General features: G+C 52.6%; 1 protein-coding gene across 3 annotated transcripts in view; it reads left to right on the top strand.

Moving 5' to 3' along the window:
• The window catches only part of ARHGAP26 (Rho GTPase activating protein 26), a 156,483-nt gene that overhangs the window by 116,534 nt on the left and 25,020 nt on the right, over positions 1-14,929 (top strand). For all 3 annotated transcript variants that reach the window (XM_075509516.1, XM_075509515.1, XM_075509517.1), the window contains exon 20: positions 3,720-3,873. In XM_075509516.1, coding sequence (XP_075365631.1) covers positions 3,720-3,873 — 154 coding nt within the window. The remainder of the gene's footprint in view (positions 1-3,719; positions 3,874-14,929) is intronic.

Raw genomic sequence — 14,929 nt, 5'->3', positions numbered from 1 at the left:
AAGCTAGACACGTTCAAAATGGAAACAGAGTGCACATTTTTTAAGACTGAGCGCAATTTAACCGTAAAAACAAGTTAAGCGGGACAGTGAATTTTCCATTACTTGAAATCTGTTCATCGAAGTCAAATACCTTTCTAATATTTTCACTAAAATTCATCATACAAAGCTGTGTGTAAGTCACATTATAATGTTCAACAGACAGAATCATGCAAGAGAGCAGATTAGATAATTATAGTGATTATTTCGTTGTTAAACATTCACATTTTTGTCCACAAGTGACCCAGGAACTGAGTGGGTATTGTGAAACAAGTGTCGTTAACACAGCAAATACACCGGTTTGTTCCTTATCAGTTCTTCATTATAAACAGTCTTTTGGCACTTTGCTCATATTTTGTTATGCAGAGTGCTTTTGTCATCGCTTCTGCGGTCCCTGTGGATAGCTGTTATCAGAGTGCCCTCCATCAGGTTATCGGCCAGAAGCTGCTGCCCTGCTATCTGGCAAGGTGTGGCCTTTGCTGGAGGAGAGCCCGGAGAAGCCCGAGGCTTCGGTGAGGCTCCTGCGGCTCTGCTTGACTTACTTTCCATTAAGATTCACCAGGGTTTGGGTAAGTGGCGAAAACTCGGCCTCGCTTCGCCGCGTTGCTGGTTCTCGAGCTGGGAGAGAGGGAACTGAGACTGGCTGAGCAGTTCAGCAACGGGAGAGTTTGTTGTTTAGCGAAGGGAGGACCGCAAAAAACGGACGCGTCCAGCTCTCCCTTAAGCCCCTCCGTTCCAGAAAGGTAGTTTGGGGCTCTTGGAGAGAAGTCGCTGGTTTGGTTTATTAATGGTAGCTCTCTCGTCGGCAGCAGCTGGGCCACGGTGCCAGCGGAGAGGAGATGCAGGCAGGAGCCGGGGCCGGGGCCGTGCTGCGAGGGGGGTGTCGGGGGTCTGCGCCGAGAGCGTGGCCGGCTGTGAGCCCCTCGCACCCGGCTCTGCTGGCGGTTCGCAGGGCGGCTCTTCTGCCTTCTGCGTGACAGAGAAGGAGCACGCTTCAGCTGATGGGCGGTTCTGCTCTTGTAGCTGTAAGACCAAATTAAATCTCACAGCAAACACTCCTTCACATAAGCTTTTAAAAACATGAAGGAAAATACAGTGTCAGCCTTTTAAAAAGGAGGAAATAAAACAAAGCAAGAGTTTCAGATTCTGCCATTCATCTCCGTTCCTCTTTAGATGAAACACTTCCAGTTTCTTGGCTGATAGGGACTTTAATTCAATATTGGCGGGTAGCTAGCTCTGAGATTAGGCAGACAATTGACACTGATTTGTTAGGCTTATGGAGCTTATTTTCAGACTTCAGCCTTGGGCAGAAAATGTTTGGAAATAAGAAGACGTGGTGTTAGACCACGCTCCAGCGGCTCAGGTCCGCGCTCCTCGCAGCCTCCGATCCGGCCGTTCGGTCCGGCGAGGCTCAGCGTGGGCAGTCCCGGGGCTTGGCCACCTTGATACGTTACGGAGGTGGTCTGTCACAGCACTGCGTAAAACCTGTACTGGCCGATGCAAAAATAGAGGAGTGATTTCGATGGGCCTTTTGGGGATTTTAGGTCCGTCAGCAGCTTAATTTCTGTCTTATTTCATCTGCTGGCTCCCATGTCTGCCTGTCGGTATTTGCGGAGGTCAGCACTCTGCTTTTCTTCACTTTTGCCTCTTCTTATCTTCTGCGTGGACAATCTTTTTCATCACAAAGTGCTTGTGCCTTCTGAGTCCCAGGCGGGCTTTTGCGAGCTCATAGCTTCCTATCAGAGGACCTGCCCCTGGGGAAATCATGCTTCTTTATGAGCTTTTCTGGCTTGGTTTAGGGAAAGCATGGCTTGTCAGCTCTGAGCCACCGTATGGCTCAAAGCTGACGAGATCGCTTGTATTTTCCTTTTGGCGTGTCAGACAGTGGCGAGTTGGAAACGGCGGCTGGGCAAAAAATCCAACTCGGTACTTTGGCGGAACAAAGGAGGGGACAGAGAAGTGTACGTGCTGCTTGTTCCCTTGGTGGCTTATTGGAGATCAAGATTAATGAAATGCAATTTCAGGAACGTGTTGACATGTATCAGCATAATTAACACATCCTTGGCTGTGGCTCATCGCCGGAAGATAAGCTCAACCTGCGCTAAACCAAGTTGTAGCCCTGGCTCGCTGCCCTGTGGGCGCTCTGAATTTGTCCAGGTACCAGGAGGGTGCAGCAGCTCCAGCGAAGAGTGCGGCGAGGAGCGTTAGACTCTGCTCGTCCCCCGGCACCCACAAACCTTTGGCTCCTGTAGGCTTTTCTCTTGAAGCAGCGGCAAAGAGTTGCCCCGTGCTCCTCTGCGCCCGAGACGACGCTACTGCCGAGCTGTTTTACGGAAGTGTGGGTGGTTTCTTTCTGCTGTATATTCAGGATTAACTTTTCATGTATCCCAGGAGTTCCTCTGACGCTGTTTTATCCTTTTTAAATGTGTACAGGATACGGATGAGTATTACATGTTCTCCTAACACAAGCAGAGGAGTGCAATTCAAAGGGATTGGGAGTAAGGGGTTCCCTATTACTATGTGCTTTTTAGGAGTAATTTGATTATATTGGTGTGCCCTGGAAAAATACTTTTTGAAAGATTTCTCAGTGAAGTAGGACTCATTATGTTTTCCAGCAGATGCCTGTCTTTCAGGGGCACATCATGACAGAAGTAGCAGTTCTCTGCAACAGGGCTGCTTTCCATGCCATCAGTGATGATAATTGCTTCTCACAATTACAATTACTGCTTATACGGAAAAGGCATCTTATGAAAATGAACTAATGTGATTTAGGTAATTCGGCCCAGAGCTGAAGAGGGAGCCCCTGCTGCGGATGTCACTTTGGGATGCATAATATTTTCACTCCTCTGCTGAAGTTACACAAATAAGGGGGGAATCTCGTAACAGAATATGATCAAGGGAAACGAGAAACTCTAAGAAACCTCCAGATTGTCAGCAGAGCGGTGCCAGCGTTTCTCCGACACAGTACAGCCGGCACTACGGCGGGAGCGGGCATGAGGCACTATTTCGGATCAGATATGATCAGAACATGAGCTTCTGACCCACAGCTGCGCTGTATTTCAGAAGAGCTAAGGTGAAACGGAGTGGAGACCCCATCCCCTTTCTCCTCTGCTGCTTTTGGGTTATAGACCTGGCCAGAAAAGATCGATAGTAGTTGATGTCAAGTCCTAGCTGAAGCATTTTTTTGCTCAGATAAACTTTAACTGGGTCATCTGTCCTTTTTCTTGCTCTAAAATGTTATCCTGCTCAGTCACACAAATGCTCAGTCCCTTGGCAGCTGATTTCAGCCACAGAGAAATCCATTCCTGTATGTAGCTTGTATTTCAATTTTTTTTCAGGTTGCTGGTACTTCGGATGTCTTTGGGACTATAAAATATTAATGCCTTGAGAAAAATGAATATTTTCTTACTAAAAATGGTATTCAAAATGTAGCTGCATCTTAAGGAAAAAAAAAAAAGAGAGTACCTGGTATTTCTTGTAGTTTAATGTATAATATCTAGCAAACATGACTGTAAACTGCCTGCCCGTCTTCTGGGGTCTGGTAGGATGCTGCCCTGTTTGCGGTGGGGCAGGGCGTACTGCCAGGAGCGCTCGATGCCTTCGCAGCAGCGTGCTCTTTACTTTTGTGTGCGATGGCAGCTGCGTGTGGTGGCTGATGATTCTTGGGTTTTGATGTTTTTTAGAGGAGAACAGGAACAGTATCATCAACTCCAGCCTGGAATCCGTCATCTCTTCAAACGTGAACAGCTTCCTCAACTCCAACAGCGCTCCCCAGCCCAGCCTGAACTCAAGTGATCTTGAACTAGAAGTAATTAAACCCAACAGGCCAAATTCACTGTAAGTACAGTGGTAATTAGTGTTTTATAGGCTCTCTGTCCTTAATCTTTAATCAGGGCTGTTTCTTACTCTGAATCCCAGCAGTTTGTTGAAGAATACGATTTAACATCTTAATTTTTAATGGGTGCCTAGCATGTGCCCTGCATTTTTAACTCGGTCTAAGCGGTGGAATTAGTTACTGGGGGTTATATCTGCCAGCGAGTTTCAGCTCTGATTATTTTGCACATGTGGAATATTTTTCGAGCAGAACTCCGCATTGCTGCTTGAACTGCTCGACCCATCTGGTGATAACTCCAGCAAACACAAAGGACTTTTCTTCTGAGTTAAATTCTGTGACTGTTGTCAGTACAGTTGATCTCCAGCCAAATCTGTGCCATTGCTTCTGCTATTGCTTCCTTCATCTGGAAAGTTCAAGGGAAAAAATAGCGACCTTAGCAATGACTCCCTGGGGACGGCCGAGTTATTTATGAAGTCCCCTGAACTTGACACAGCCGAGCCCTCGCGCCGATGGCCGTCTCTGCTAGGGGAATTTCCTTCCTGCCGCGGCTCTGCCGGGCCCGATAGCATTTTCCCACAGAACCTCCCCTCCTTGTACATGTGAAGATCTGCTCAGATCTTCAAGAGCCATTGCAGTCCTTGCAAGCCAAAGCCAATTTTCCCCCCGGCGCTCCTCGGCACGCCCCTGCTCGTCCCCACGGAGCGGCTGGGAGGAATGCTGCTCCCTCCACCGCAGTTTATGGCCTTGCCATGTGCGCGACCTTCTCAATTAAGGGAGACCTTCCTTCCCACCCCTCCGGTCCTCCCACAGGCTCCAAACACTTCCAGTTCCCACTCAACCGTGGAAGTCCCCAGTCCCTTGAGAGTAGAGAGTGACATTTTTGCTTTGGCTGCTTTCTTCTGGGTATCAGCGGAAGGATTGCTAAGGACTTGAAATGGATAAGTGCCAGGGTGGGTACTGGTAGAGATGGTGCAACTTGTTGCTGTCGGCTTGCTTGACAGCACGGGTTGGGGTTTGGGGGGTCCGGGGTGCAGCCCTCGCTGCCAGCGTGTGGAGACGGCTCAGGCCCCTGCCCGCAGCGGCTTGCACGGGCAGGAAGGTAAGGACCCAGCGGGCAGCCGGCACTCCTGCCTGCGTGAGCGTGTGTGTGAACAGAGGACAGCTCTGGCTTTCATCCATCCGCTCTGCCTCTCTCCTCACCATTACTGCCACTAAAACCACGAGCTGCATGAGTACCGAACGAGCCCGGGCTCTTGCCGGCCTCGCCTGGCGTTGACTGCGGGAGCGGGGTTTGCAAGGCTCAGCTCCGTGCCTTGCCTGATGCCTGTGGATTTACCTACTGCGAGAAAGCCGCCTGCACGGAGTGCTGTGGCGGCAGAATAGAGCATCCGAAAGGTAGGACGCCTCTAAATTAAGGTTGCGCCTTACGTATGTTATGTACTGCGTAAAGATGCGTCGTGCCCATACTGTCGGTTGGAGCTCTGGAAGTCAGTCACATACCATTCCCCCAACAGGATGTTTTTAGTTTACTTATCCTTCGAGGGGAAAAAAATGATGTGACTTATAATGCAGCAAGGTTTGTGAGCCTGAGTCTTGCTGTGACCTTACAGGAATTGTTTGCCAAATTTGCAGTTTTTCAGTTTCCAAGAGTTGCCTCTTCCTAATAATTTCTTTTTTTTCATAGAAATCATGAAGAAGTTCAGCAGAATAAATCAGTTAAACCTCTGTGGGGCTTTGGGGAATGGAGGCATCTTGCTGTTACCAAGGAATTGAGCAGACGGGCAGTGAAACCATTTGCTTGCCACCAGTTAAGGGGCCTTTACAACTCTGTGAAGTGAAATAGTGATTAGCAGGGTAGCACCGGCAGCTCTTATGGCTCTGGCAGCGTTTGTGGCATGCGGTGCTTTTCCTCAAATCCAGTGATTATGTGATAATTTTTACACACGCAGGAATACACAAGTTCTCAGTCAATGTTGAGCTGAAGGTTGAAAAGTGAGTCTTAAGGTGAGCAATACCACAAGGGAAATGTTTTCTTCTCTGTAACCCCAAACATTTAAATGCAGTGTTTTTAACCCAGTCTTTCAATGAGAAATGAAGCATCTGACGTCAGTTTATTCTTTTTAAACAGTATGTGTAGATGTCACTTCAGCCCCTCTGTGCCCGTGGTTTTGGCAGGTCCGTGGCGTTTTGCCCTCGGTGGTCAGTGCTCTGTGGGGCTGTAGGTTTGCAGTGGCGAGGATGAGGAGGGCGAGGAGGGCTGCCAGCAGCGGGTCTGTCCCCCAGCCCTGCCCCGCGGCTGTTCACAGGCTGCAGTCGGGGTCGGGGCAGGGTGTCTGAACGGTGCAGTATCCCGGCGGCTTTGTCGCTGCTGCTCTGCGGGACTACCCAAATAATATCTGTATAAAACCGCTTCTGTGTTTTTAACCAGCTGAGTAGTTCGGGCTTCGCAGGAAGCCCCGGGCAGCTACGGACGCTGCAGTCGGTCTGTAGTATCCGTTACTGCGTGCAAGGGGTTCTGGTGCTCCCCTGTAATTACCGGACCCACAATTAGGGTATACGGCAGCGGGGAAGGGCTCAGGGTGCCTTGCCCTTTGTGCTCCTTCAAATACTCTGCCAAACTCTCTGCCGGCCCTGTGAGACCCATCTTTGAGCTCTGCTTCAGGATTTTGGGTTTTTTCTTGCGTTCTTCACCATTTTCTGTAATTCTTTGGCCGTGGACCAGGGCCGTCCTGTTTGAGGACGGGTTCAGGAGGGGTTGGCTTTCCTGGCAGCCTTCCCATGAGCTGATCAGCTGCCTGAGCTGGGAGCCAGCGCTCGCCAAAAGTCAAACCCTGCAGCTGAGGCACTGTAAAATTCCAGGTGTGCGGAGGCCAGGAAGTCCCGCTTTCCTCCTTGAAAGAATAAGGGATTTCTTTCTGAACAAGAAACTCTTTAAGAGAACAAGTACAAGAGAATCCTGGATTCGGTGTTTCCTTCCCTTCGAGAAAGCGACCTCTGCTTCCCTAACGGGACAACAGCAAAGGTTAGTAAATTAAAAACTACCCCAGACCAGAATTTGACCTACTCCTTATTTTCTGCTAAATGCATCGCTGAAAAAACCAGGCTGATGGAGATTTCTGCGGAGGGGAAATGCCTTCATTAATTAGGGCCTTGTCCTGCTTTAGTCTGAGGTTTGGTGCCTTTAGGTGTTGGTGCGTCCGTCGCCCTTCGCCCGCGTGGGCAGGGTGGGCACGGTGACCCCCGTGTCCTGTCCAGCCTCACCATCCTGCCCGGCCCCAGTCTCCGCTGAAGCTGTCCTGAGATGGGTGCCCACCTGGGGAGGGCGACGGGCAGAGCGGGCGCACGACGAGCCTTTGGGCATTAATGTCACTTTGAAATCCTTGCTTATGTTGTCTCATGGCATCAGTGGGTTGCCCATCAGCAGCTTTGTGTCACCTTCTCACACGTGCTACGAAGCGGGCAGAGGGGAAAACACATTTTTTCTGCTGGTCACAAAGTACCAACCTCTGGTCTGTGCTCAGGGAAGGCTGCGACGTGTTGCCCCAAAGCGATGTCCGCCTTGGAGCTGCTCTCCAGCCCAGCCAACGGCAGGGACAGCGGTGTGCCTGAGACCATCCAACCTTCCCGTCGTTAGTTGCCTCCTCCCCACAGGCTGCAGCAGGATCCAGTGCTTCCGCCTTCATCCTTTAAGCCTTGGTAGAGCCCAAGCGGGGTGTCCCCACGCGTGACGTTTCATGTTGGGCACGGCGGCTCCTGACTGCACGGGAGCTGTGGCACGGCTACTCGCCCTCTGCAAAAGCTGTGGGAAACTGCAGGGAAAAAAGTTGGGTCATTTTGATGTTCTTGCTTCTTATTAAGCTGGAAACTGATGTTCTTGTGGAAATAACTCCTGTTGATCTCAGTGGGAGACTTGTTGGAGGACAAATGTTAAGGACAGCAAGTCAGAGGGATTTCTTGTTTTCCTTTTGCTGCAGGGAGCACCGATGCATTCAAAGGTTGCCTTTAAATGTGCAATGCTAAAAATTGTGAACGCTATCTGTGAAATTAGAGATGTTTGTTTGAGCTTTTGTTTAGAAAAGCCTCTCGGCTCCCTTCTAAATGCTGGTGTATCCCCCAGGTCTGCTCCACGGCAAGCTGAGCCGGTTCCTCGGTCCCCCTCGGGGTGCGATGAGCATTACAGCAGCGACCGTGCTGGGGCCGAGGTCTCCCGGCCTCGGTGCCGTTACCCCGGCCTCCTCCCCGGGGAACGCCGTCGTTCTCAGACTCGCCTTCCCTCGAGCGTGGTCCTCCTTCACCAACTGGGAGGGAAATTGTTTTGCTGCAGGGCAAAGGCTCTTCCTTCCCAGCCACCGATCGGGGTTTAACTATGGGAATGCATTTATTTATTAGGGCTGGTTTTATTTTTATGGAAAAAGTGCTCTGGGCAGGAGTTGTACTCGGTGAGTCAGCAGGACTGCTGTCCCATGCCAGGGGCTGTCACTGCGGCGGTGGGCACAGGGGGACCGGGGCTGGCGGCCGGGGCCACCAAAGCCCAGAGAGGGGGATTTGTTTTGAAAGAAGCGTTGGGTTTCTTTATCCTGCCCTTGCAGAAGGCGTCTTCCTGAGAAAACAGGGCAAAACAAGAATGCTGTGTTTCTAGCATAGATACGTACTTCAGCTGAAGTGGGGGAGGTTTTCAGACTAAATTGTGTGATCGTGAAAAGCAGAAGATTTAAGATCGTGATTTTTAAAATCCTTTAAAACAAGCACCTTGCTATGGTAGCTTTGCAGTGCGTAGCTGTGAAGCCTCCGATGTGGGGTGTATCACCGCGGACAACCGACACCTTGGTTGGGGCCTGCTTTGTATTTTTTGTTCTCTGTCATATTTATTTATTAGTCTCATCTGTGTCCCCTGTATTATTCAAAGACCTGTGCTGCGTGCCGGGCCCCGCTCTGCTGGGTGCATGGGCGGCCGCTCCGAGCGCTTCAGTCTGGCTGAGGCCAAATCAGAGGTGGGTGCTGCAAACACAGGCAGCAGTAGCCAGCTCGCATTACACAGCTTCGTTAGAATCACCTTTTGGCGCTTAAAATAAGCGTAATACCTTAGTCTTAAACTAGCTGTTGGGGATGATACTGGGCGCTTCTGAATGGCGTCCGACCTGCGACTTGCCGCAGGCTTTTACAGTTGTTTGCAAAGCTGAACAACTGATGTGTTGCCGTTTGGAAAATGAACAGCGGCCAAAACTTACTGGAGGGTTTCGGTTTCCCCTCTCACAGTAATTTCTTGTTGTGCGGGACTGTTCTGAAGGTGGGGCGGGCCCAGGGGATGTTTAGCCAGGTAACGAGATGGGCTGCGTTTTTGCATTGCGACTCCACGAAACTGCCCGCCTGCGCTCTCCTAGGTACGAACGTGCAAACGATGCCCAGGGGGGCTTCTGCCTTTTCTTTTGGAAGGGGAGGTGAGCATCAGAAGCGCACAGGGAGGGCTGGGGTGGCTGGCAGAGCACCCGAAATTCACGGCTAGCCCGAGGGCTGCTTGCCTGGGTCCTGCAGGTGCCCCGTTTTGGAGGTGGCCGTGCACTCCTCCGTCGGCCGGCCTCGGGCAGGCGCCGGGACGAGCTGCTCCATCCGCACCGTCCTGCTGCTGCTGCCGAGGAGAGCAGCGGCGGGCGGCTGTTGTTGGGGAGACGGGCTGGCTGCTATTTCATGCCCAGCAAATAGGACTAGAATGTGAAACACTTCTATTTTTTAACACTTTTATTTTGTTAAAGTCCTTGGCCACGTCTTTGCAGTGATGTTCCCCAGGGGTGGCTCTGAGCGCTTATTTTATCCGCCCCCTGCCCTTTTAATTTTTTCCTGCCACCGAAGGACTGCTCCGCTGCCTGTGATGAAGTGAAGCACAGCCTGGCAGGACCGCTGGGATGCTTCTGAGCAGTTGCTTCTTACGGGTTTCGAATGCTCCGTTAGAGGCTTGTTGATTTCTGAAGTTATAAGACCATCTGTCTCTGTTGGAAGATTATTTAGCAGCGTTCTCAGAGGCAAAACCTTCCCATTTCTGGTCTGCCTTCACGGCAGGGTGCCCGGGAGGACCTGGCCATTTCTGCTCGCCTGACCTTTCCTTTTCCCCAGCTGCGGGCAGGGGTTCGTGCGAACCTGCCTGTTTGCCTTCAGCGTCGCGAGTCCTGCGGTACATGGCGTGTCCCCGTCTGCCGCTCTCCTGCGTGCGGGGTCGAAGAGGCAGCGCTCTGCCGGTAGCTCGGCCCGTCTCCATGCCGGTTGCATCCCAGACGCTGCGCACCTGGCCCCGCGCCGCGCCGGGTAGAGCTTAGAGAGGGGAGACCTTCCCGCAAGTCGCCCCGTGAACGGAGATGGCTCCCCACGGCGCGCTCGCTCGTGCTCGCTGCAGAAGTTCGGCTGTTCTTCCCGTGCGGCGTGACTTCGGTTTACTGCCCCGAGGAAGCACCGTGGGCGCAAGCACGGTGGCAGCGCCTGGGTCTGGGGTCCGCAGGGCTGGGGTGAGCCTGGGGCCAGCGGGACGGGAGTGGGATGAGGTGCGGGAGGAGGCTTTACCTGTGCGCAGCAGGCACAGAAATACGCCTTTTTCTGTGGGGTGGGACTCGAGCGTCAGCTGTGGGGGGGGTGTCTCTAAAAATAGCAGGGACTGAGCTATTGAATAGCCCGGACCTGGGGCTCTGGCAGGCTCAGCCCTGCCCGGGGCTGACCTGGCACGACCCTGCTGGGACGCTTTGCTTCTCTAAAGCTCCGAGAAGCCCTCCCAGCTTCGGAAGGGATCCCCCAAGGCCGGGAGTCCTCACGCACGGGGAGATGCCAGAACTAAAGCTGCCTTCTGGCCCCTGTGGCCTTCACGTCCCTGCCCTCCTGCGTACGTGGCCTCTCCTTTAATGCTTCGTGCTGTCCCTCGGGGCGGTGGCGGGGCCCAGTGCCCCCGCCGTCGGGCAGCCAAAGGGCAAAGCGTCACCGGGGCTTGTTTCAGCATTTGGAGTGCATGGCTTGGCAGCCTTGGGGTCTTTTTAACGTAGGACGGGTTCACGTGCCGGTCCGTGTCTGCTCAGTTTTGTGCTGGTGTGATAATGACAGAGCAGCTCCCTTCACAAAATCAACGCCTTCACCGGTTGCCCTCGGAGTTAGCTTTGTAGTGCAAACCGAGTCAAAAATAAGGAATTCAGGGGAAAAAAAAAATCACGTGATGAAGGAAATATCATCTGTTACTCCCTCAAAATGAAATATTATCGGGCATTTTTGCCCGATTTCTCAAGGAGATACCGCCGGCCTAAGGACAGTGCCTGCGCTCAGCGGTGTCTGCCCCTCTCGCAGCTTTCCGGGCCCGTCTGTGATCCCGGCGGAGCACCCTGAAGTCAGGGATTTCCCCGGGTGATGGGGACGCAGGGCCTGGCCGGGGTGGCCGTACCCAGAGCCGAGGCCCCCGGCGGGGACCGACGGCGGCGCCCGTCCTCGCCCACAGGCTCGGGGCGCCTGAGGGTGGGGGCCGGGGGACAGAGCGAGCCCCCCGCTCGGCCACCCAGCCCCGCACGTGCTGTCTGCTGCACCTCCTCCGCCCCGGAGACTCTGCCTTTAGGGAAATAATAGCTTTGGGAAACTCGGATTTAGTCATCACGTGTCTATTTGCATTTAACTTTATTTTCTCATTGACCAAGTATGGCTATTTCTTGCCCTCCACGGGTATGGAAAGAAATGAGGAGCGGATCTAAGGTCTAGTGTCATGAAAAAAATAACTCGCTTAATCTAAGGAAGAAAGGTTATTCCCATGTGCTCTTGATTTACAGGACCAGAATAAATCTTCATTAGGCATCCCAGTTAAAACTTGAACAACATTTCTCCTTCCCTGCCTGAAAAATGAGAGAAATTTCAAGTATTAATATATTTGCGCAACAGCCTCCATCAGTGGCTTCTTACTGGGCCTAGGCTGAGCTGTCGGGAGGGGAGCCATGGGCTGGCGGAGGCGGCAGCGGAGGGGAGGGTTGACAGCACGCTGAAACCGTGGTGCTGGTGGCCACGACGGGCCGTGGTGCTGGTGGCCACGATGGGCCATGGTGCTGGTGGCCATGACGTGCCGTGGTGCTGGTGGCCATGATGGGCTGTGGTGCTGGTGGCTATGACGCGCCGTGGTGCTGGTGGCCATGACGCGCCATGGTGCTGGTGGCTATGATGTGCCGTGGTGCTGGTGGCCATGATGTGCCGTGGTGCTGGTGGCTATGACACGCCGTGGTGCTGGTGGCCATGATGTGCTGTGGTGCTGGTGGCTATGACATGCCGTGGTGCTGGTGGCCATGATGTGCCGTGGTGCTGGTGGCTATGACGCGCCGTGGTGCTGGTGCCATGATGTGCTGTGGTGCTGGTGGCTATGACGTGCCGTGGTGCTGGTGGCCATGACGTGCCGTGGCGTGCCGTGGTGCTGGTGGCCATGACGCGCCGTGGTCCTGGTGGCCATGATTGCTCCTTCTCCCTGTTGCCCCCTCGCTGTGCTCTGCTCTGAAGTCCCTCTCCGTCCCAAACCCATGTCTAGCAGCAGGCAAACCAGCGTAGCATCATCAATGTATCAAACAGGATAGGGTAGTATTTTTTGGAGTAAATAAGCTCATACAAATGCAAACAGCTTCAGCAGTTATCAGCTGTGGCACATGTAAGCAAAAGCACATGAGGAGAAGTAAATAGACCTTTAAATGCTGCTGGTTCCTTGCAGAATTTAAGTCACTTTTTCCACTCTGAAAAATAACTATGTAAACATGACACAGCCTTATTCAGCAGCTCTTCTCCCTCTACCCGGGCAGCATTGACTCTGCAGCAAAAATAAATTGTTTAGTTTTGCTCTTCTTTTTTTTTTTAAACTTTTGTGGAATGGTCAGTAGTAGGAATGATGTGAACTTCACTGCACCCCGCTTCATTACTCAAATTACTGTAAGAACAAATCCTTCTCAGTTCAGGAGCCATGTCCCTACACTGTCAGCAGGCAGATTAGCCAGGGGTAAAGGGCAGCAGAAGCTGGTGTTGGTTAGGAATTCAGGGGGGAGTTTCGTGGTTTCTGGATGCCGTGTGAAGCTGGCAGCTAGAATAAACTTCTTTTATTTATAGAAAGGCCCCCCTGAAGGCACACAGAGAGCATGTCTGGGGAGTTACTTGCAGGCTGTGAAAGCCCAAGAACTCTTTACAGCCATATTCAGCTTTTATTTTATTCGGCACAGAGAAGCTGTGAGACAGTGCCATTTTACTCTCCGGGCAGAGCTCGACAAAAGCACGGCAAAGAGGTTATGTGTGCAAGTGCTGCAGGGAGCGCTGCTCCCAGTGGGTGACACGGCGGTCGCCCTGGCACCCGACTCTCGGCCAGTTCAACTCACACAGTGGAGGAAACCTATCCTCAGGAGTGGGTCTGTTTTCCTATAAAATACAGTGCTTTAGAGCATCGGTAAACATGTGCAGTCCTGGCAAAGCTGAGCTTTCTCGTGGCCGCAGCGTTAACCCGTGGTTAGTCAGTGATGATCTCCGTGTCTGTCAGCCGCTGTCACAAAATACTGTCATTTCTGCCCTTTTAGGTAAAGTTCTAGAAATGCTCAGCTGCTTTTTAGTTTCGTATTTTTTTTACAGATACTTGTGAGATATATTCTATCAAGTGTCTCGTTGGGTAACTCGAGGCGGAGAGGCCAAGGTGGTTTGTCCAAGGGGCAGCACCATGACTCTTGACTCTACCCTCTGTCCTGCCCTGGGATTTACATCCTAAAAGTAAATCCTGTCTTTATCACGCCGGATTCGGCAGTAAGAGCCGGGATGGCAGCTGCTCAGAAGTGTTCCATTTCAAGCTAGGAAAATGTCCGGTTGCAGCTGAAGTTACTAATTCTGACAGTGGTGTTAGATGAGCCGTTGGGTGAAGTGGAACCAGCCGGTCTTGCAAGGGAGATGCTCGTTAATCACCGCTGCGTTTTTCACACCTTTAAAATGCAAATGAATATGGTTAATAAGGAACTGTTGCACTCACCAGATAACATCTTGCTGACTTGGCAAAAAGATTTGCCATCCCTGTCAGCGGAATGCTTCTGCTGGGTGTCAGAAGGAGCAAAATGATGTCATCTGTGACGAATAAGGAAGGGGGTACGGTGCCAGCAAGCTGCCGAGGCTCTGGTCGGCACCTCGGGTCGCAGAGCCGGCGGCGGCACGGGAGGGCGTTCGGGGTGTCTCTGCGGTCCAGCCGAGCCAGCCCCACTCTCATCGCAGCGGGCTGCGGTGGCAGGGCTACGGCGCTGGGGACGTGTGCCGCCGGCACCAGCGGGATCAGCTCCAGCCTGCCCTCGGGACGGGGCTGCGTGCCGGAGCCACGGCCCGGTCCGGCAGTTTTGTTCCGTCTCGGGCTGTTGCTGCCCTGTTCGGCGTGGTCCAGTCCTCGTGAGGGCTCTGGGAGCTGGCAGGTTATACGTGCATCCTCAGTAACATCCACGTCAAATGCCTCTTCCCCCTTTTTCTCCCTCTTTCGCTACCCATTCCTGTCTTCTGCTGGGACTGTACACATAATTCTGGCATTAATGGCAAAGCGCGGCAGTGCCAGAGTGTGGAAGAGCCTCCGAAGTGCCGGGGAATTTTTGAGCTTCTGTTTCCCTCTATGCGCCAGTGGTTCTTGGAGGTCAGGCCTTACAGGTCAGAGTATTTCTGAAATAATTCCTTCCCTGTTATCAAATGATGTAAGTGAGGTGCGGAACTGATGTGCTTCATGGTTTCCAGCTGCATTTTCCAGATATATTACCCGTTTCAGAAGGATGAACGAGGTTCAGGAGATAGGAACACTGCAATGCATTGAAAAGGAAAAAATATTATCTGCAGATTAATGTAAGCCTGGACAGAGACCCTCAGGCAGAGCACCTGCCCTGCCCCTCGCCGGGGGAGCTGGTGGACCCTCGATGCGGTGCCGATGCGGGGCTGGGGCTCCGGGCGGGCTGGCGGAGGCTCTGCTGGACGGAGCAGGCAGGAGAGTGCAGGCAGCATCTGCTGCGCTGCGTCTGCCCGTCCGTCCGCCGTCCAGAGGGGCTTGTGGTGTGTTGGAAATCAGCCCGTAAC

This window comes from Mycteria americana, chromosome 8 (genome assembly GCF_035582795.1).
Source record: "Mycteria americana isolate JAX WOST 10 ecotype Jacksonville Zoo and Gardens chromosome 8, USCA_MyAme_1.0, whole genome shotgun sequence".
NCBI classification, from domain to species: Eukaryota; Metazoa; Chordata; class Aves; order Ciconiiformes; family Ciconiidae; genus Mycteria; species Mycteria americana.
Note: the sequence above shows the minus strand (reverse complement) of the source record. Positions and strands in the feature narration are given on the sequence as shown.